This window comes from Cervus canadensis, chromosome 21 (assembly GCF_019320065.1).
Source record: "Cervus canadensis isolate Bull #8, Minnesota chromosome 21, ASM1932006v1, whole genome shotgun sequence".
Lineage (NCBI taxonomy): Eukaryota > Metazoa > Chordata > Mammalia > Artiodactyla > Cervidae > Cervus > Cervus canadensis.
In genome coordinates this window covers 46,852,826-46,875,720 of record NC_057406.1, presented here as the reverse complement: position 1 = coordinate 46,875,720, position 22,895 = coordinate 46,852,826, and the positions used below count along the sequence as shown (strand labels likewise).

At 38.3% G+C, this 22,895-nt stretch overlaps 1 protein-coding gene across 2 annotated transcripts; it reads left to right on the top strand.

Annotated features, from left to right (window-relative positions):
* The first annotated feature begins 15 nt into the window (after positions 1 to 15).
* LOC122423054 (IKBKB interacting protein) lies at positions 16 to 22,471 on the top strand. Of its 2 annotated transcripts, none has more exons than XM_043439803.1 (3): positions 16 to 487; positions 7,562 to 7,679; positions 21,530 to 22,471. In XM_043439803.1, exons 1-3 carry the CDS (start codon positions 312 to 314, stop codon positions 22,283 to 22,285), a joined length of 1,050 nt encoding a protein of 349 aa, XP_043295738.1. In that variant the 5' UTR covers positions 16 to 311; the 3' UTR covers positions 22,286 to 22,471. The 2 variants fall into 2 exon arrangements, with proteins under 2 accessions (XP_043295738.1, XP_043295736.1); XM_043439801.1 differs by lacking the exon at positions 21,530 to 22,471 and adding an exon at positions 12,691 to 13,721.
* The last annotated feature ends 424 nt before the right edge of the window (positions 22,472 to 22,895 follow it).

Sequence of the window (22,895 nt, the reverse complement as noted above, 5' to 3'; positions counted from 1 at the left end):
TGGCGTCCTGACGGCCACTACGCGCCCGGGAGCCTCGGTATCCTCGGGCTTGCATTCGTAAAGCAGAGGTTTGGCGACGTAGGGTTGCCCCCTGCCCCACCTGGAGGGACTCGAAAGCGGGTGGCTGGGAGACGCTGTGGAGCAGCGAGTTGATGGCCGGGAGGGAGGGGAAGGGGGCTGGCTTCTGGGCGGTGCCAAGTCTAAAAGGGGGCGCTGTCAGCGCCGAGCTGTCTCGCAGAGGCTAAGGCGGCCACGTCCCGCTACCCAAGGTTGTAGAGGCGTCCCTCTATTTGTCCTCGGGACCTCCAGACATGTCCGAGGTGAAGAGCCGGAAGAAGTCGGGGACGAAGGGAGCCCCGGCGGAGCCTGGGAAGCGGAGCGAGGGCGGGAAGAGCCCCGAGGCTCGGGGTGGTGGAGGCAGGGGCTGGGCCGACCCCCGTACCGGCGTGAGCCTGCTGTCTCTGGGGACGTGCCTGGGCCTGGCTTGGTAAGTGTCTGAGGCCGTTGGGCCGTGTCTGGCCTCCCGTGCTCGCCCTCTGCTTGGGCTTCCGCCTCTGCCCCAGCCCCGCACTGCTCGGCATCCTGCTGACCACCAGCTCCCAAACTTGCTGCTTCTATTTCTCTGCATCAACCCCAAAGAAGGGACGACCCAGCTTTTATTTTCCCTTTCGCTCATTTCTTGTACTGCCTGCGTGCCTGATCGCCCAACTGGAGTTGAGGCTAATATTTGGGAATGAGGCAGCCATTAAGAGGCTTCCCTGGTGATTCAGATGGTAAAGAATCTGCCAGTAGGTGCTGGAGACCTGGGTTGGGAAGATCCCCTGGAGAAAGAAATGGCAGCCCACTCCAATATTCTTGCCTGGAGTATCCCATGGACAGAGGAACCTGGTGGGCTACAGTCCGTGGGGTCCCAAAGAGTCGGACACAACTGAGTGACTAACACTTTCATTTCACTTTCACCATTAAGCAACGTACATTCGGCCAAACTTCCATTAAGCGCGCGTTCTTCACGACTGAAGCGTTCCCGTTTTTATAACCCGTTACTTCCTGTCCGCTGTGCATTGGGACAAATTTGCCCCACCCCATCAATGCCTTGTGGCAACGTTTACAACTTGAAAAAAAATTCATTTTCATCTTAAAGAACCAACGTTCATGATAATATCAAGTTTTGGAGGAGTGCTCATATTTGAATCAGTGTGCATGCGTTCAAAATCTATGCCGAAGTTACAGATTGAATTTTATAGTATTGGAAAGCTACAGAAGCACAGAACTTGTGTTCACCGAGAGTACATATGTATAGTTTTTAAGCCAAGCAAATAGGGATATAATGATGTCATAAGAAAAATGAATATTAAAAAATAACCTTACAACCAACTTCTTTTTCTCAACCATATCCTTTAGGGTTAACCTCTTTCACTTTAATAACGGGACTGATGCTTTAGAGTTTCCCTCCATTTTTCACCGATTTTTGAAGTATCTAGAAGATAGTTACTCGTATTCAAGAGTAATTGGATTCTAGAAGTGACCCCAGACGTTTTCTCGTCTAGATTATTTTTGATGCTAGTAAATTTTGAAGTATACTGATCACTCATCGTGAGTCAAAGTCAATAAAGTATGTTACTAATACAATAAAGTGAAATGTTGATTATTAAATATTCTCTTCAAAGAGATAAACTGTTATCTTACTAATATAGTCTATTTATCAAATATTTTTATCTTAAATGTACAGAATTTACTATTTTAAATAAACTGGTTTTATGCCTTAAAATGCATGAGTTTCTTTGGGTAAATCAAAAACTGTGCTGGCAAAGTTGCTCAGAACTAGAACTTAGTAGGCTAAAATATATAGGTTGCTTCTTTCTGGAACCTAATACAACTGGTTTTAGTTACTGAATTTATTAATTCTTATTAACTATCCAGAGATTCATATTCATATGAGATAAAATACTTCAGAAAATGTTCAGCTTTTCAATAATTTAGTTACTATCCTGGGAAGGCACACTAATAGGAAAAAGCTGTTGAAAAGCAGACACTTCAGCTTAGGAATTTACTGTTAGTGCCTACAATAAACAAGTTCTATTCAAGTAGGAAGATTTTATTTGAACTGTGTCTTTGCAACATAATAAAACAATGCTCAAAGATTATTTCTAAAATGGGCAGATTCAATGATTGTTATTGCTCTGGTGAAATCTTTTGCCACAAGAGTTGAAGTATAAATTCAGTCACTATAGCAAATAGCTATTCGTGATAAATTTGGGAATAACAAATTATTAAGTCATTAGGAAGAATTTTCTACATTAAAAAATATTTAGAATTCTGAAAATACTAAAAAGCACACTGGAATTATAACTAAGCCACTGACATTTTTACCACTAGGATTAGCACCTAGAGATCATTCTGTTGAGAACGCATACTGTACTGACACTGTCCTAGTTTTTTAAATACAAAGTTGAGTATGTTTGCCTAAATACAGCTTAGGAGTGAGTCTAAGTTAGGGCAGAGTTTTGAACCCCTGCACTGTCCATGGAGGATTTCAAGGCATCACCATTTCAGTATCTTCAAACCTTTAGTCTTTGGATCCTTGTTCGGAAAATAAGCAGAGACAATCCGTAATAAAATGGTGGTACTTAAACATTTTTCAGTTAAATGAAGTGCTGTCAGCTTAACAATAAGATGGAGATAAGGGTTGCTCGGGACTGTAGGGCCTGAGTGTTGGTTTGCATGCCTCATTTATAAATTCTTTAAGGATATTTTCCAGATAAGAGTATTGAAGACATTATGCTTTCAGAAAGTTTTTAAAGGTTATGAAGTTACTAAACAAAACACAAAGTCTTACAAGCTTCTTATTACACAGAAATTTAGTCAACTAGAAGTTCCATTGTAAAATTTTAGGTTTCTTCTGAAAATTTAAACAGATTCTCTAATTGCTTTTATAAAAGTTTGCCATAGCATTTGTGATAATTATGTATCAAAAGTCAAAAGCTCTTTCAACAGTCAGATAATTCAGGACTTTTTTTCCTCTATCAACTAATACAACTTGATAAATCATTTATACAGCAAAATCTTGGCTAACTCCATTTTTCAGCTTTTGTTGTCATTAGCAGAGTTTAAAAGACAGAGGTATCCTTTAATTGTTTGTTTTTTTTTTAATGGAATATGGTCATTGTTTTCCTGAACTTTCAGTATTATGTTAAAAGTGAAGTTGTGGTATGTAACACGGCTAAATGGGTCCTGACCCTAGTAGTGGTCCTGGAACTCCCATTCTTTCAGAGGGTTCATGATAATAGCTTCTTTGGGGTTGCCTCTTTCTTATTACTAATTGAAACAGAGCCAGAGAAAATCCTGTATATATAAATCCTCAATCAGCTGTCTTCCAACACAAGGAAATGCATGGTTTATTCCTAAAGGCCCTGAGTCTATATGAGACCTCTGTAAACTGCAATGGATTGTGAAGGAGTCAGAAAGATTCTTTTTGTTAAGGCCTACACTAAGGTAACCAGTTCATCTAGGGCCTTTTCCTCTATATCCATACCTTTAAAATCTTTAACTATGATAGTGAAAAGAGGCCGCAAAACATGGGGTAAGAGAGTGCTTCTTTTCCTTTTAGTGGATCTCATCCATTCATTCCGTCCTTTGTTGGCTGTAAACCCAAGGCTGGTTCAAACAGACCTGGAGCTTCTAATGATATCAAGTGTAAGTAGAAGGGAGACCTGATCTATTTTACCACTGTAGGCTTGTCTGAAAATGGGAAATGCAGGTGCACAAAGCAATTCAAAAGAAAAAGGTACTTAAAAAAAAAAGTACTTAAAGAGGTACTTAAAGAGAATAGTTGATGTTTTATGTTCCAGGAACTGTAAGAACTTTATAAATATAAACCTATTTAATCTCTACAACACCCTAATCCCCACTTTACAGATGAGGAAACTAGCAAAGGTAAGTTAGATAACTTGCCCGGGGTGGTTGTACAGCTAGCAGATGGCAGAGCCAAAGTTGCCCAGCTTCACATTCAACCAGTAGGATATGCTGTCCACCTTTAATATTAATCCACAAACAGGCCAAGATCCTAGAAATAGAAATCCCTAGCCTAGAATTGTTTATAATCATTTTCTTTCTTCTCCTAGCCCTTAGCAGACCCTAACTGTTGTCTTATCTAAGGGAAAGAAGATGGGAGTAAGGAGGTTTTGAACTGCTTCTGTTTGAAAATCCCTAAAATGAAACAAAGCACCTTCAGCACTAATCCGGATGCCAGTTTCAAAAATTACTGTTTCAGAATTAAAACCACCTTCTCTCGGTGTACATTTTTGGCTTCTAGAAAATGGCTTCATCCTCATCCTTAATGTTAAATGAGTTAATGTTTATAAAGCTCTTAGAATAGTGTCTGGCACTTCTAAGTGAAAAATAAACTGGGAATTCCCTGGTGGTCCAGTGGTTAGGATTTTGAGCTTCCACTGCAGGGGGCTCAGGTTCATCCCTGGTTGGGGAACTAAGGTCCCTCATGCCATGGGGTGTGGCCACAAAACAAAACAAATGTATTTTAACTCACCATCATACAGACCACTGTTGATTATTTTCATTACACACTAAATAAACTTTATACCTGTTTTTTCTTATATGCACTATTCATATGTAGAAATGGTGAATTTTTTTTCCATTTTGGTGAGATGCTAACTATGAAAAAAACTGCAAATTATCATCAGAAATGATCACTCATATAATACAGTTTTCTTCAAGTTTTTGCTTAATATTTGAGATTTTGAGACATGCAGAGACAGCATTAAAAAGATTAAATAAAGTGAGAAGTCCTGTAATGAATTTTAATGGTTCAACCTTCACAAAAAGTTCCCTGTATAATAATGATGTTATTCTAAATGAACACACTGGTCTATAGAAGAAATCCATGCGTTAACACTGTGGAGTAATGGATGATAAAACCAATTCCTGAAATTAGGCATTTCTTTAGAGTGGTCTTTCTTCTTCCTCTCTGTCTACTGGTCTCTTAAAAGCCAAGAATGAAATAGCCAATCAGAAAAGAGTTTTTGACACATCTTTCTTTGAAATTAGGATAATAGTGTTTTCTAACAACTAGAAGTTTTGTTTAAAAGTTCATATTAACACACAGAAGAAGTCAATCTGTACTAATTATGCAACCTGGGCTTGCTTACTTAAATCATTTATCTCATAGGATAAATATTCAGTTCAGTTCAGTCGCTCAGTTGTGTCTGACTCTTTGCGACCCCATGAATCACAGCACGCCAGGCCTCCCTGTCCATCACCGACTCCCGGAGTTTACTCAAACTCATGTCCATCGAGTCGGTGATGCCATCCAGCCATCTCATCCTCTGTCGTCCCCTTCTCCTCCTGCCCCCAATCCCTCCCAGCATCAGGGTCTTTTCCAATGAGTCAACTCTTCGCATGAGGTGGCCAGGTGGAGTTTCAGCTTCAGCATCAGTCCTTCCAATGAACACCCAGGACTGATCTCCTTTAGGATGGACTAGTTGGATCTCCTCGCAGTCTGAGGGATCCTCAAGAGTCTTCTCCAACACCACAGTTCAAAAGCATCAATTCTTCAGTGCTCAGCTTTCTTCACAGTCCAGCTCTCACATCCATACATGACCACTGGAAAAACCATAGCCTTGACCAGACGGACCTTTGTTGACAAAGTAACATCTCTGCTTTTTAATATGCTATCTAGGTTGGTCATAACTTTCCTTCCAAGGAGTAAGCGTCTTTTAATTTCATAGCTGCAATCACCATCTGCAGTGATTTTGGAGGCCAAAAAAATAAAGATAAATATTAGCCGTTATCAAAAGAAATTTACTTCATCCAACATTGTAAAAATTTGTTTAAAAACACAAAAAGTCCATTTTAGTTTTGTACAGTTTTAAGTAACAGCCTATTGATGACTATGAGTTTGACTCACAGAGCTCAGAAGCCTTTCACCTCTCCACTGAGGTTTGGAATCTTTAAATGTTTGTCTTTCACTCTGTCTTCCACTCTTTTTACAATACTGTCAATTAGTCGTTCTCAACTTGGCTGGGAGGTTTGAAAATTTATGTCATAGTCACATCCCAAATCAACTAAGTCTGAATTTCTGTGGTAGGACCTAGACATTACACATTTTTAAAGCTGCCAGGTGACTCCAGTGTGCAGTGAAGGTTTTGAACCGCTGGCCCGCATACGCTGATTAAGTCACTCCTCCAGTTCCTACCGGCCTTCACTTGTGGCCCATCTGGTAAAGAATCTGCGTGCGATGTGGGGCGCCTGGGTTCGATCCCTGGGTTGGGAAGATTCCCCAGAGAGAAGAACAGCCACTCACTGCAGTATTCTGGCCTGGGTCACAGGAGTTGGACATGACTGCGCGACAGTCACGTCACTTCCGGTTCCTATGGTCTTGCTCCTCTGCTTTTTTATTTTGCCACACCACAGGGTCTGCCGCTTTCGAGATCTCACTTCCCCGACCAGGGATTGAACCCAGGCCCTCGGCAGTAGAGCGCCGAGTCCTAACTACCGGACCAGTAGGGACTTCCCTGTGCCACTGCTTTTTGATGACTCAGTTCCGGTCAGAGTCGTGCCTGACTCTTTGCGACCCCATGGACTGCAGCATGCCAGGTTTCCCTGTCCATCCCCAACTCCTGGAGCTTGCTCAGACTCATGTCCATCGAGTTGGTGATTTGATAACAATAAATACACAATTTCAGCGGCTACTTTTTCTGGGCCCAAAGAATTGAGTCAAAATAGCTTAACGCAAATGGTGCTAGATCCAAAACATTCCTTTTGTGCCTGGTCATTTCAAGTCCTTACAAACAAAAGTTTATTTGTTGTTTTTAAGTTTGGGATAATTTTTTTGTGCTTCTACCCTTTACCAGATGGAGAATACATTCCAATTTTAGACTGGCATCTAAAGGACACTTATGCAGCTCATCATTTAGAGTATAATCAACTGTACATATTACACACCTTGAAAAGCATATGTGTTCTATTGTCACATGGACAATGATTTCTATTTTCAGTTTTGACTCCTGATATTTTTTTACTTCTAATAATCATCACCTCTCTCTTCCACTCCACTGCTTTTTTCTCTTCTCCTACAGTTTTATTTTTAAAAGCTTTTTTAACTTAGATAACTTTTGCTTGTCCTACATCTCAGTGTAACACACTTATTTTCTAGATATTACTCAAATATCACCTTGAAAAAATAGGAGAGATCACATATCTCACTCTAAATAATTCATTACTTCTTTCTTCCAAATGTTTCTTGCATGTAATTTCTATTACAGATGTTACCACATCCCACTTACTGAGCTGTAAACTTGAATAAGGGCAGTGTTTCACTCTTATTTGCCTTAAACCAGTACCCAACTACACATTAAGCTTTCCCAATGTTTGCTGAAATAAACTAAACTCATGTTTGTTTGTTTTTTAAACTCATGTTTGTTGAAATAAACTACCTATACCAGAATTTATGTTGTCCTTACCAGAAGTGGGCAAAAATACTGCGTTAACATTCAGACTTTAGTGGGTATGAATTAGAAAGTAATGACTTTTTTTTCACCTTTTCTAGGTTTGTATTTCAACAGTCAGAAAAGTTTGCAAAGGTGGAAAACCAATACCAGTTACTGAAGATGGAAACCAGTGAATTCCAAGGGCTTCAAAGTAAAGTCAGTTTAATTTCAGAAAAGGTAATTATTAATTGACATATTTGGAGAGATTTTACCATTTTTCTTCCCCATTGCCACCCTTCTACCCCAGTTCATAAATTCTTTTTTCCTGCCTTTTAGACCATTAGTACTTTAACTGTTGCTGTTTTTCCTACTTCTTCACATTCTTCCTTCAGTCTAAGCTAACCTTAGATTACATTTTGAAAGGACAAGACTTTTCTTAATATATAACAAATGTTATTGTTTAAAAGGACCAATCTTATATTGATGTGACCTCAACTTTCTATTTAAATATCAAGTATCTAAGGCGCTGAAAATATAATTGATTTTTAGGTATAAACTTAGAATAGTAACTCTTGTTGGGCAAAGATCCACCGGTTTTTGTTTTATTTCTACTTGGCAAGTATATACATATTCATATGCATATAAGAATGACTAACCTAAAATAAGGGGCTTCCCCAGTGGCTCAGATGGTAAAGAGTCTGCCTGTAATTCAGGAGACTCGGGTTCTATCTCTGGGTCAGGAAGGTTCCGTGGAGTAGGAATTGTTCAGTATTCTTGCCTGGGAGAGGCCATGGACAGAGGAGCCTGGCGGGCTACAGTTCATGAGGTCACAAAAGAGTCGGACACAGCTTAGTGACTAAACAGCAACAAACCTAAAATAAATATTGATTATAGCCAAATGAAAATTCAAATCCAAATCTATGTTGTATTTCTTCAAGCTGTAAATGCATTATTACTGTGATTTTTAGAAATGTGAGACACATAAAAATTTTTTAGCTGTCTACTTGTCTCAAAAGAGGGTCAGGTGCAACCAGGAAGGCATCAGGTGGGCCTTGTCTGGCTACCAGGAACCAAGCTATCATTGGGCATTGTGGCTGGTTTTTTTCATTTATTCATTCACTAAACCTTTACTCCTGTCATAAGGTAGAAAAGGCCTTATGTTTAGCACCAGGGTAAGCAAGGATGTTGCAAAAATAGAAATTAAATAGATGGCCTAAGTTCCTGCAGCCTGATGCATAGAATGAGCCTAAAATCCCCCAGAAGAAAAGAATCCTGGATGAAAATTATCCCTCACACATGCCGGTGAATTGCATGGAGCCTGCTTTAGGGGTCTCTGGGAAGGTGTTGCATGAGTTTGTATTTTGACCTAGGGCTCAAGATAAAATCTGATTATAGTTATCTAGGGCCCTCTAATCAGAGCAAACATGATAGAAAAATTCCAGGAAATAGAAATTTCATGTACTTAAATGCTATTGAAGAAAGATTTCCTTTTTTTTCAGCCATGTCACATAACATGCAAGATCTTCATTTACTGACCAAGGGTTGAACCCTTGCTCTCCGCAGTGGAAGCTCAGAGTCTTAACTGCCAGGGAAGTCCCAAAGATTTCCTTTTTAAATGAAAAAATTTGGCAGCAATTAAAAAGATTTTGCAAGCAACAAGAATGTATTTCACAGCACAGGGAAATATAGTCATTAGTTTGTAATAACTTCAAATGGAGTATAATCTATAAAAATATTGAATCACTATGTTGTACATGTGCAACTAATATAAAATTATAAATCAGCTATACTTCAACTAAAAGTAAATGAATAACTGCTTTTGAAGCAGATATTTAAAATATCATCCTAGGATTCAAGAAATATTCCATCTTCACATAGCTCTTTCTCTCCCAATCTGCCCTACGAGTAATTTAACAATAGCTGCCTCTTTACAAAGCAGGCCCTTAAAGGCCAGCTTAATACAATAGGAGGGAAAACAGACTTGGGCTCTCACAAAACTGTGTGACCTGGGAAAAATCACTTTAACTTCTCTTGGCCTCTGTTTCATCACTTGTTAAATGAGAGTAACAAAACTTTTATTAAAATCAAATGAGATACAATATATATGCAAACTCTGAAAACTTTCAAGCAGTAATAAATTTAAGAATTTAACTTTTTTTAAAAAATGAAAAACTATTAAAATATATTCACAGCCCATAAATGCTAACTATTGTGGTGTTCCAGGACTTCCCCGGTGGCTCAGCGGTAAGGAATCTGCCTGCGATACAGGAAACGTTGCAACACACTCCAGTATTCTTGCCAGGAAAATCCCACGGACAGAGGCGCCTGGTGGGCTACAGTTCATAGGGTCGCAGAGTCAGACATGCCTGAGTGAGCCCCAGTCACTCATTAATTGCAGATTAAATCTTGAGACCTTTATTGTCCTGAAAAGTTGCTCTTGTCCCCGGGGTCTCCTGGGTTATACTGCCTCTAGGTTATAGTGATGCTCTGGTGAACAGCCTCAACAGGGAATTATCTTGCCTGGGTACAAAGTCGCTTCAGTCACGTCCAGCTCTTTGTGACCCTATTGACTGTAGCCCGCCAGGCTCCCCTGTCCATGGGATTCTCTAGGCAAGAATACTGGAGTGGGTTGCCATGTCCTCCTCTGTGTGAACTTCCTGACACATAGACTGAAACAGCATCTCTTATGTCTCCTGCATTGGCAGGCAGGGTTCTTTACCACTAACTCTACCTGGGAAGCCCAAACAAGAAATTACCTTGGATGAAGATAAGCTTGTCTCTTCAAAGTGCTGCTAAAAATGCAACTAAACATAATACTGTTACCAATGTACAAGTATTTCTCAAAACTGCTTTTTAAAGGAACTTGCATTATGGCTACATGTGTACATTAAAAAATTATATTTAAACAGTTTCAGAATGACACTGTTTATGCATTGTTCCCAGTATCACCTAGAACTGCTTCAGGTCCTGACTGGGGTAGACCCAGGAGGTTTCCTGGATGTTTTTCCTCCTAAACATCATATACCCTGAGATATGAGCACTACAAAAAGGCATAAGACATGGTCTCTTCCTTTAAGGAATTTAGAAACTTTCATAGCTTCACCTGTTTAATTTATCAGCCTGTTAGTGTCAGATTGAGAGTCTGAACCTCCTCATTGCCTCCAGACTTCTAATTTCTCCTCTAAGCATGCCTTCTCTCTGTGCTAATTCTGGCATGACACAAATTATCATCTACTGTGATTTTCATTGTTGTTGTTAATTCGTTTGTCTCCTTCACTGCTTCTTAGGGCTAACGCTGTCTTTTTTCTCTGTACCCTTAGTTCCTATTCGTGAAACAGAGTCCACTCAGTACATCTTATTAGGGATCCAGAATACATGCCATAGAAGATCCAAAACACTATCTCCCCTATCAGATTGTGAAGTCAAGGCCTGTACTTTATCTATATTTTTATATTCAGTGTCTAGCTCAAGTCTGGTATAGACTGAACACTCAAGAATTCTTGAATTGTATGTGCTAAGTGCCAAATAAGTGGTAAATATGTAATACAATAGGTGCTACAGAAGTTCAGGCTCTCAGAGCGAGGGCCATGAAGGAGAACTGCTCTGAGGAGTTAAGGCCTGGCCTGAGTCTTGAACAAAGTAAAGAACTTAGCTAGGCAAAGTGGGAGGAAAATAGCACATAGAGGGGTTATAGAATTTGGCACTTCCTCCTAGGAGTATGAGGAAGTAGTAAGGTTTTTTTTATGTTGCACCATGATGTACATGTGGAGATGGAAATGCAACCCACTCCAGTATTCTTGCCTGGAGAATTCCATGGACAAAAGAGCCTGGCAGGCTACAGTCCACGGGGTCACAGAGAGTCAGACACGACTAAGCGACTAACACACACACATGATGGACACAGCAGTTTTTAAAATTGTAAATCCGGCTGTAGTGTGTAGGATGATTTAGAGGAAGTAACTAGAAGCAGGTCTTAGATATTATTTCTGTAATATTTTCCTTGGTCATTGAAGTTTGGTTTGGACACCCTAGGTAATTGCTTCCATTACTCTTCCTTGTTAAGCGCATGTAAACTTCCCTTTCTCTCCAATTAAACTAAACTGCGCAAGGGCAAAACTGTGTCTGGTCAGTGCTATGTCTTCAACATAATGCTGCAGACATTTGATAAACTAAAGATTGTTTCCAGGCCCTTCCTGTAGTCTCTAAGGCTGTTATCTGGGTGTGAAGGTAGACTAAGAAAGAGGTCCTCAAGCTGGTCCTTCTATCTTCCGGGCATATTAGGAGATGCCAGGAGCTTACCATATTTATAGATTTTAGATGTTTATACTTTTAGATATCTGCTAAAATTTACCATAATTTATAGATACTTAGAACATGTTACTATTTGACATGAGTTGTCTCTGTAAACTGATCTTTTAATTCACTTTTTGCCTTTGTGATAGCTATAAGATCTGCAAAAACTTGTACCTTTTCTGCAAAAACTCAGTCAACAAATTTCTTTTCAGGCAGGAAGTCTTCCAGAGTCATAGAACTTAGGAAAGTTAACAAATTTTATAACTAAATCAGTTTCTAAAAAGCTAAGTAACTCTTAAAATGACAATTAAGTTGATTTACATTGGAATTAAAAAAGAAGGAAATGTGATATATTTCAGGCTTCTTTAACATTATTTGGAATATTTGAAAGTGCACAAATAATCAATATTGAGGGTTACAAGTTCCAATGTTTATAGTTTGCCCTCCATATCCATAGGGTCCGCATCCAAGTGTTCAATCATGGATAAAAAATACTTGAAAAGAAAACATCCATAAAGTTTAAGAAAACAAAATCTGAATTCACCATTCACTGGCAACTCTTGACATATCATTTGCATTGTATTAGGAATTATAAGTAGAGATGATTTAAAGTTTATAACACGCAAACTCTGTGACATTTTACAGCGCTTTATGTGAGGCATTTGAGCATCCATGGGTTTCGGTATCCACAGGGAAACCAATCCCACACAGGTGGATACCAAGGGATGAGAAACAGCTTTATTTTTATACCATAGCCCTAATCTATTAAATGTGTTTTAAAAGTTTTTTTTAAAAAACTATTAAGTAATAATTATTTTTGTCTGCATGATTCTGATGTACTTGGATATTTTAGACATCTTCAGAATTTGAACTTGGCACATTGTTGTTAAAGTGTGTTTCCCTAATATAAAAGTTATTAAGTAGCCTTGGGAATTGTTTTGTGTTATAAATGCAGCTTGCCTCTACTGAAAGTATCCTGCAGGAAGCTACATCCTCCATGTCTTTGGTGACCCAGTTTGAGCAGGAAGTAGCCACCCTCCAAAGAATCATGCATGACATTCAAAACAGTGAAGAGATGCTCACCCAAAAGATGCAAAGCCTTAACGAGAAATTCCAGAATGTTACAGATTTCTGGAAGAGAAGCCTAGAAGAAATGAACGTTAATACAGACGTTTTCAAATCAGAATCAAAACATATACATTCTCAAGTCACTGTCCAAATTAACTCAGCCGAACAGGAAATAAAATTGCTCACTGAAAGGCTAAAAGATTTGGAGGATAGCACAGTAAGAAATATTAGAACGATACAGAGACAGGAAGAAGAGGATCTTCTGCGAGTAGAGGAGCAGCTTGGCTCCGACTCAAAAGCAGTGGAGAAGTTAGAGGAGGAGCAGCATGCTCTGTTGGCCAGAGATGAAGACCTGACTAACAAACTCTCCAGCTACGAACCCAAAGTTGAAGAATGCAAGACACATTTGCCGACAATTGAAAGTGCTGTTCGCTCTGTTCTGAGAGTCTCTCAGGATCTGATCGGGACAGAGAAGAAAATGGAAGACCTGACCCTTCAGATGTTTAACATGGAAGATGACATGCTGAAAGCAGTATCTGAAATCATGGAGATGCAGAAGACCCTCGAAGGAATTCAGTATGACAATAGCATATTAAAGATGCAGAATGACCTGGATGTTCTCAAAGGAAAAGTTCATGATTTTATAGTATATTCAAGCGCAAGAGAAAAGGGGACTCCAGAAGAATATAATCTAGAAAATAAAGAAATCGACAGTGATTTCTAAATGCACTGCATTTATTCTGATGAACCACACTATTATGCACAAGCTGATTAGCTCCAGGCTTTTGAGTTATTTCCATATGCCTCACTTCATCCTAAATTATTAGAAAGTAAGTGAGATATCACAAAAATGGATTATCCAAATAATCAAACCTTATCTTTTTAAGCAATAAAGCTTTTCATTTTAACCATTTTAAATAGAGATATTTTTTAAATGTTTCTCTGCTTTTTTGAAGTATGTACTTAATATTTTTAAATGTTTTTCTGATAATTGTGTGTCTGCTCAGTCTCTCAGATGCGTCCAAATCTTTGCGGCCCCATGGACCGTAGCCCACCAGGCTCCTCTTTCCATGGAATTTTCCAGGCAAGAATGCCAGAGCAGGTTGCCATTTCCTATTCCAGGGAATCTTCCTGACCCAGAGATGGAACCTGAGTCTCTTGTGTTTCCTTCGTTAGAAGGCAGATTCTTTACCACTAGCACCACTTGGGAATCCCCTTTCTAATAGTTAATGGACATCATTATGAATTTCATCTGTTATATTGGACCCAAATATATTAATGTCCCCAGGAGCTATTGAGAGGTGTTTGTCTCCTTACTCAAGGACCGCAGTTTGCTCTTTTTCAAATCTTAATGTCTCTTCCTTATACCTTTTCTGTCACCTGAAAAAGTGTTGCATTGACCTGATCTTACCATCAGGTTGATCAGTAATGTGTTTGCCTCTGCCAGTTCTTCATTTCTGTTGCAGTTTACTGCAGGCTAAGAAGCCAGACAATTTTGTCCAAAATAAAACATGCCTGGGGTGCTTTGCAATGAATTGATATGCACTTTTTGGAAACTGAGGAGCCTGGGAAACATTTTTACTTTTTGTTAAGGTTCTAAACTGTTACAGATAACTGTAAGAACTTTTTTTCAAAAGTAAACTTGTTCTTTTTGAAGACTTTCCCTTTGAATTAAGTGTGGATCCTTTGATGCTTGGACTTTGGGAACATCTTTGTATACCTTTATTTTTTTTAAGGTTCTAACTGTGTTACAGACTCTTGAGTTTGCTCAGTACGTGATCACTAGATAAATTACTTTACTTATAATAAAAATATACCAATAAACCTGTGGCATATTTTAAAGAGGAAAAAGCAGCATATTGAGAAATAATGTGATAATTATGGTAATTAAAAGTATGTCATTATTTTAGAGTCCCCAAACCAACCACCCAACCAAATTTTGTTTCACGCAGTGATTTTATTTTTTATTTTAAATTAATCTTTATTGGAGAATAGTTGCTTTACAATGTCGTGTCAGTTTCTACTGTAGAGCACACACAAAATTTTAATTTACACAAAATTATATAATAGAGTCACAAGGAATAAAACATGGACATATTGAGGTGAAATTAAGGGGAGGTCGAGACAGATTTTTGCAATAATGATAATCGGAAACGTACAGGGTTGGGGGAGCACATAAGACTTTTATTGGTAAACTGATGTATCAAGACCTATGGCTGATTCATGTTGAGGTTTGACAAAAAACAACAAAATTCTGTAAAGCAATTATCTTTCAAGAAAGAAAGAAAGAAACCAAAAAAAAAAAGTGTCCAAGGTATTGAGTTAACTTTCAACTTGCACACAGAAGTAAAGTTCTTACTTGTTTCTTCTTGCCAATAACCAACTATAGTCCCAGTTTTGTAATGCGATTTCGGTGGAATTAAACACAAAGAACTTGAAAGCAGTCAGTTATAAAAGATAGGTGTGGTCAGGTGGTTTTATTATGTAAATTTGTACATTTTTGGAAAAGTTCCCAATGAATACTACATTGGGATTAGGAAGATTTATAGTAGACAGCCAGAAAAGTAAGGCTGAAAGAGTGCTACTGTTAAGGAGCATAGCATTAATTTCTGGAATCTTAACATTAAATTTCTTGACTTCTTTTTTTTTTTGGAGGCTAATTACTTTACAATATTGTAGTGGTTTTTGCCATACATTGACATGAATCAGCCATGGATTTACATGTATTCCCCATCCCGATCCCCCCTCCCACCTCCCTCCCCACCCCAAATTTCTTGACATCTGAATGTCTAAGTTCTTGTCTGTGTGCACTGGCAAATTGTATTTGTTTTTCTTTATTTTCACACTCATAAAATAGATTATAAAGTTAGCCAAAACTATTTTGTTTCAGCCTCCATCCTGCCAGGACAGATATGATCTCTTGTACTCTTCAGTTTTATATATTTACCTATTTTTTGGTGTGTCACCAGATTTGATACATCTTTATTGTTAACTAGAATATGTGTCATAGTGATGGTTACAGAAAATAAAATGGAAATAAGGTGGTCACTGAGCTCTATAGTGACAGTTACAAGGAATATGAAAGCTACACTTCTGCAAATATTTCTTGAGAAAATATTGTGCGCATGTATGTACACATGTATATATTCCTTTTCTCAGGCATTTTCCTATTAAAAAGTGTAATTATAGAGATTTAAATGTACCTAATTTGTCTTCCTGTGTTTCTTAAATTCATTTATTTAACCCAGATACTTGAAATTTCAGAAAGTTCCCTAATGTATCAAATATTAAGCTACATTATTAGTCTTTCCTTTAAGGAAGATTACCATGTTCTAAGACACATTTTTGTATCTTTGTAATTAATAATAAATTTTGTCAGTTTCTTCTAGAATACTGTGTCACTTTTTTTCATTATCTCATATAAATCACTTACAAAACAAGCACCTAATTTTTTTTAAAGTTTAAAAAGTGAATTTGGGGGAACTCTTTACCCCCCTCAGTGTCTATGCTGATAGCTTTGTACTTCTCTTTAATAAATCCTATTTGTTTGCAAAAAAAAAAAAAAGTGTATTTGTAGTAATAGTTCTTTAAATTTTGTGTTAAGATGAGAAGCTGTTGACTAAAGGTGAATTTTTATATTTTAAAATGAAAAATGTTGATTTATTAGCCTGTATGGTTTGATAGAAAACTAAATTGGTAAGATACAAAGTTAATGTTTTTGGTTTGTTTTTTTTTGTGGGGGGAGGGGTGGTGAGCTATTCTGTGTGACTTTTGGGAAATCTTGGTTTCCTGACCAGGGATTGAACCAGTGCCCTTGGCAGTGAAAACATGGAGTCCTAACCACTGGACCACCAGGGAATTCCCAATAGCATTATTTTAATTTTAATCTAATTGTAGGTCTTTGTATGACTCTATAATCTTGAGCAAAGATTATTATGATGTCATTATAAACTAATGATGCTCCAAATTCACCAAACAGATTTGGTGTGCTCTGCAAATTCACCCAGCATCTGTTTCAGTTCAGCTATGAACTATTCAGTTCAGCTATGAACTATTAATTTCACACAAGTCAAAATGCTCCATCCCAGCTTTACAAAGCAGAGGAAGACAGAACCAGCCTTCTGGAGCCTGTTATGTGCCCCACTGCTAGGAGGCCTGCGGTCCTTCATCATGCTAACAGCTCTGCGTATTGAGTGCCTACCCTGTCCCAGGCATTGTGCTAGGCACTTTGCATGTGTTATTGCAAATTCTCACCACAGCCTTGCTAGCTATGAGACCCCCTTTTACAAATGAGGAGACAGATCAAGATTGTGAATCTTACAATCTCGCTGCTGAGTCTGTCCAACTCCAGAGGCCGCTCACCTCCCATTGTACCTGCTGCTGTTCAACCAAGGAGGAAAAAAAGAAATCGGCTATCGGTAGCACTATCTTGAGAATTCAAAAGGCCGTAATTCAGCCAAATGTGTCCACTACTATGTTGCCATTAAACTAGATATAAGTCCCTCAAAAGTTTTAACTGTGACCTAAAATTATGTGGGCTTTGGGTGTAAGAAGGAATCAATAGATGTTTAGGAAGACTGAGAAAGCAGTGGAAGAGAAAAAAACTTTATACTGGAATCTTTTAATCTAGGCTTTGCCACTAACTCTGTGTGTTTTGGGGCAGTCTGGGGGCTCAGTTTTTAAATTTGTAAAATGAGGAAATTGTACCAAATAATTTCTAGAATCTCTTCTGGCTTTACAGTGTACAGTGTCACTCAGTTATGTCCAACTTTATGAACCCATGGACCACAACCCAACAGGCTTCTCTGTCCCTGGGATCCTCCAGGCAAGAATACTGGAGTGGGTCACCATTTCCTTCTCCAGGGGATCTTTCCAACCCAGGGGTCGAACCTGGGTCTCCTGCATGGCAGGCAGATTCTTTACTGTCTGACCCAGCTGGGAAGCCCCTTCTGGCTTTTAAGTGGTTTTAAATTCTAGAGATAATACAATTTCCATGTCTCTTAGGATGGTTCAAAAATCCTTTAGCAAAGTTTTTGGAAGGCAGATTGGATCCAAAAATCATTCCCTTGACTCACGTTGCTTTAGCTTGAAGATTAAGACAATGTTTAACATTACAGAGCAGCATCTAGCTGCTGCTTCTTGTTCAGTCGCTAAGTTGCGTCCAACTCAGCAATTCAATGAACTGTAGCAGGCCAGGCTTCTCTGTCCTCCACTGTCTCCTAGAGATGTCCCTTGAGTCAGTGATGCTATCTAACCATCTCATCCTCTGTCACCCCCTTCTCTTCCTGCCCTCAATCTTTCCCAGCATCAGGGTCTTTTCCATTGAGTTGGTTCTTCTCATCAGGTGGCCAAAGTATTGGAGCTTCAGCTTCAGCCACAGTCCTTCCAGTGTTGATTTCCTTTAGGATTGACTGATTTGATTTCCTTGCAGTTGATTTCCTTTAGGATTGACTGATTTGATTTCCTTGTAGTCCAAGGGACTCTCAACAGTCTTCTCCAGCACCACAATTTGAAAGCATCTAGCTTAGTACCTTGTTTATGTGATAGGAATAGGAATATTAGTAGATATTTAAATTACTGGGTGAATCTTTTGAGCTGCTGATAGACTCCAACTCTTCTGTTCATCTTAGGCAAATAGCTTAAACAAGCCGTTATGTAATAATAATTAAACATAATTCCGTGAAGTAATTTCTAGGCTATTCCTATACTGTATTGAGTTTCTATTTTAGTGAAGACCAATAGAAATTCATAATATACTGTTTTTATAAGCTGACAAGTGAAACAAGAAGCTTACTAGCAGTTTCTTAATGATCTAATACTTCTAAGAATAAAGTTAGCCCTTTCTGAGATGTCTTCATTGTTCAATACTACTAAGTTATATCTACTCTACTAGAATAGATATATTAATAAATGATAACCTAGAATGAAATATCTGAAAGTAAGCCCTCTCCTTTCACCTTTGAGAATCTCTTTCAGCATATATAATTTGTTGTAAAAATTTCCCCTAAAAAATAAAACTTAAGGTTTTGCAACCACTGCTTGATTTCCTTCCTAGCTGTGGCTATTCATTACTGTCACACCCACTATAACATTTTCACAATCCAACTTCTTATGAAGATTAAAAAAATAAAAAACCTTTGGGCCACCTTCCCCACCACTAATCAACACTGCATAAACCTATTGAGAAAAATCTTAAAATATCTTTTGGAACCAAATATATACGATGGGGCAAGAAAGGGGTATTGAGGCTTTGAATTAACTTTTTTACTGCCACATTTCAGCTTGTCATTTCTTTGCAACTATATGACTGCTCCTTTTTTAAGCTGCCATAAAAATAATATTCCAAGCATATTAAATATTTATTTGCATTAAGTAGAACTAAGTTAATGTTACCAAAATAACTCCAGCAGGTTACCTGAGTGAACCAGGCAAATGCAATTTAAGAAAGATGATTCAAAAAAAAACATATCGAAGAAATACAGTTATTTTGGAAAAAACTTGCTGACTTTGAACTGCATATTTTTTTTAAAAAATTTCAGTCTGCATATTCGTTTTTTATTCCTTATTTTTTCTGAATTTTAAATAATCTATTTACATTATTTTTCTTTCCCAAACTAAGTGAGAAACTTCTTGAAAGCAGAAAATGTTGACCAAACTAGTACATGTCAGCACAGTAAATGTTGCTGATGAAGCTGGTTTTGATTCTTAGTAGGAAGCTATAGACAATTTCCACTTTAAAACAATGCCTTCCTAGGAAACAAGCTGAAAGTTAAATGTGCTAAAGTTGAACAACTGACTCTTAATGTTATAAATGGAATTCCTTTTTTCAATGTAATCACAATGTATATCTGTTTGGACACGGCTTTGACAATATATTTTACATTTGTTAATTTTTTTTCTTCATAGTTTAGCACACAGCACACAGGCGTTAAGTTAATCTTCTGATTGAAACTTAAGCCTGATGTGTGTTTTATTTTTTAATTAAGTAAATTTGACATATAGCATTGTGTAAATTTAAAGTGCACAGCATGATACTTTAATACATTTATATATTCCTTCACCAGAAGAGAGGATATCCTGCCGTATATGACAACAACATGGATGGATTTTGAGCATGTGTGCTTTAATTTTCAATTTTGTATTGTTCATGATACTTAACCATCTTATCACCATAATCAGCACTTTAATTTTCCCCTTTTCCTCTTAACTTTATTAACTAATAGCACAATGCAACAAAACTTCAAACATTCAAAATGCAGTAAAATAACTCAGCTTCCCCAAAACCACTATATAACACATATACACAACAACAACAACAAAAATAACAACTTGAAGTTTTTCCAGGCAGTTGTGTGGTTCAAAATGGTCATCAGCTAATGTGTCCAAGTGAAACCAAAACAGTTTAGAGACATCAATTTTCAATGGATGGTGGGGAAGGATGATGGCATTGAAAAACCCAAAAGGTGAGAGAGAATGACTTGTATTTGGAATCATGGGATTTTAGAACCTGGAGATAACTGTTTGTTTGTTGTTTTGTGTTTACACATCCATCATCTCTATTAACTACTGAACTGAGTTGAAGCCACAGCTGAAGCTGTGCTCATCTTTACGTCCCTCGGACTTCACATGCCGAAAAACATTATAGGAACTTAGAGATCACTGCTGCTGCTGCTAAGTCACGTCAGTCGTGTCTGACTCTGCAGCCCCATAGACAGCAGCCTACCAGGCTCCTCCGTCCCTGGGATTTTCCAGGCAAGTGTACTGGAGTGGTCGCCACTGCCTTCTCCAGAGATCACTAATTAAATGGAATTAGTTCAACACCCCAAAAAAGTTTTCATGAAAGTAATTCGACAATAAAGTCCCTTCATTCTGGCACTTGTTGTACTGCAAACAAACTTGTGTTTCAGAGGTCATGTCGTCTTGTTTGATCCCCCCAATTTATTTATTTTTAATTAATTTCTACTGAAGCATAGTATAGTTGTGATAGTTTCAACTGTGCAGCAGAATGCATCAGCCGCTTTCCTTCTTCATATATGCCCCTCCCTTTTGGACTCCTTCCCACACAGGTCACCACGGTGTAGAAATAGAGTTCCCTGTGTTGCAGAGTATGTTCTCACTAGTTACCTGTTTTATACAAGTCCCAGCAGTGCATGACCTCTCAAATCCACCACCGCTCGTCTGCAAGAGGGGCTTCCCAGCTGGCTCAGACAGGAAAGAATCTGCCTGCAGTGCAGGAGACCTGGGGTTGATCCCTGGGTCGGGAAGATCCCCTGGAGAAGGGAATGGGTACCCACTCCAGTATTCTTGCCTGGAGAATTCCATGGACAGAGGAGCATGGCCAGCTATAGTCCATGAGGTCACAGAGTCGGACATGAATGAACGACTAACACACACACACACGTACGTGCAGGTGGCTTCCTCCTCCTTCTCCAGCAACTGAAAAAACATCATTGTCCCTCACTGAGTTCATTTTGTCACTCTACTGAGGACTAAAGGTGCAAAAAGAACTGGAAAATGCCATTTGTAGTAACATGAAATTTAATGTTTTCCTTCCTATTCACTAGCAATACACAATGCATCTTTTACCAAACACTTTCCAGAAGAGTAGTAACTTTATAGTTAAAAATGACACCTGAAAAAAAAAAATGACACCTAAAATTTAAGTTGTATCTTAACTGTTAAGTTTTTAATCAATTTAATTATTCTGGTACTATATTTTCTTACAGTGTCAGAAGTCTGAAGCTATCATAGAACAATTGAAGGCTTTTCAAATAATGACTCATCTAAAGCATCTACAGGAGGAAATTTATGAAGTAAAAACCTGGTCCAACAGGATAAGTGAAAAGCAGGATATACTGAACAACAATCTGACAACGGTTTCTCAAGATGTTGCAAAAGTAGACCAAAGTACAACTTCCATGGCAAAAGATATCGGTCTCAAGATTACAACGATAAAAACAGACATACGACGTATGTCAGGTTTAGTAACTGATGTAGCATCATTGACAGATTCTGTACAAGAACTGGAAAATAAAATAGAAAAAGTAGAAAAAAATACAGTCAAAAACATAGGTGACCTTCTTTCAAGTAGCATCGACCGAACAGCAATGCTCCGAAAGACAGCATCTGAAAATTCACAAAGAATTAACTCTGCTAAGAAGATACTTTCTGAGCTACAGGGTGATTTCAACAAGCACACAGATAGGTTTTTAAGCTTAGAAAGTGACAGAGCAAAAGTCCTAAAGACAGTGACTTTTGCAAATGATCTAAAACCAAAGGTATATAATCTAAAGAAGGATTTTTCCCGCTTGGAACCATTGATAAATGATTTAACACTACGCATTGGGAGACTGGTTACTGACTTACTACAGAGAGAGAAAGAAATTGCTTTCTTAAAAGAGAAAATATCTAACTTAACAACAGTCCGAGCTGAGATTAAAGATATGAAAGATGAGATAAAACACATTTCAGATATGGATTAGACTGAATTTAGATTAGGCTGAAATAACGCGTTTTAATAGGACCTCTGTCATGTTATAAAAAGACTGACAGCCGGAAATAATGAAATTTTGGAGTAAATATTATTTTGTAGTAGGTTCTATTTTGTACAGTAAAAATTTTTGAAGGACTAAGCACTTGATTTCCCAAAATAAATGTGCTAAAACATGTTTAGAACTTTATACAAAATGTGTTTGCAACTTTATATAGCAAGGAACTTATGCATTCCCCTTACATACACACTCATGTATTTACATGCATGCATGCATGCGTACTAAGTCGCTTCAGTCCTGTCCGAGTCTTTGTGACCCTATGGACTATAGCCCTCCAGGCTCCTCTGTCTGTGGGATTTTCCAGGCAAGAATACTGGAGTAGGTTGCCATGCCCTCCTCCAGGGGATCTTCCTGACCCAGGGATCAAACCCAAGTGTCTTACACCTCCTGCATTGGTAGGCGGGTTCTTTACCTCTAGCACCATCTGGGAAGCCCATGTACATGTGCACACACACACAAATGTACACACACTCATGGTCCGCCAGTCTAGCACTGGGGAATCAAGATGAGGCAGGATCTGAATGCCCTCTTGCTCTCACTG

Excerpts from the sequence above, each read along its gene's own strand:
- LOC122423054 (XM_043439801.1), top strand. The coding sequence starts at position 312 with ATGTCCGAGGTGAAGAGCCGGAAGAAGTCGGGGACGAAGGGAGCCCCG. Across the intron at positions 488-7,561 it reads ACGTGCCTGGGCCTGGCTTG|GTTTGTATTTCAACAGTCAG; the intron begins GTAAGTGTCTGA and ends CACCTTTTCTAG. Across the intron at positions 7,680-12,690 it reads TCAGTTTAATTTCAGAAAAG|CTTGCCTCTACTGAAAGTAT; the intron begins GTAATTATTAAT and ends TTATAAATGCAG.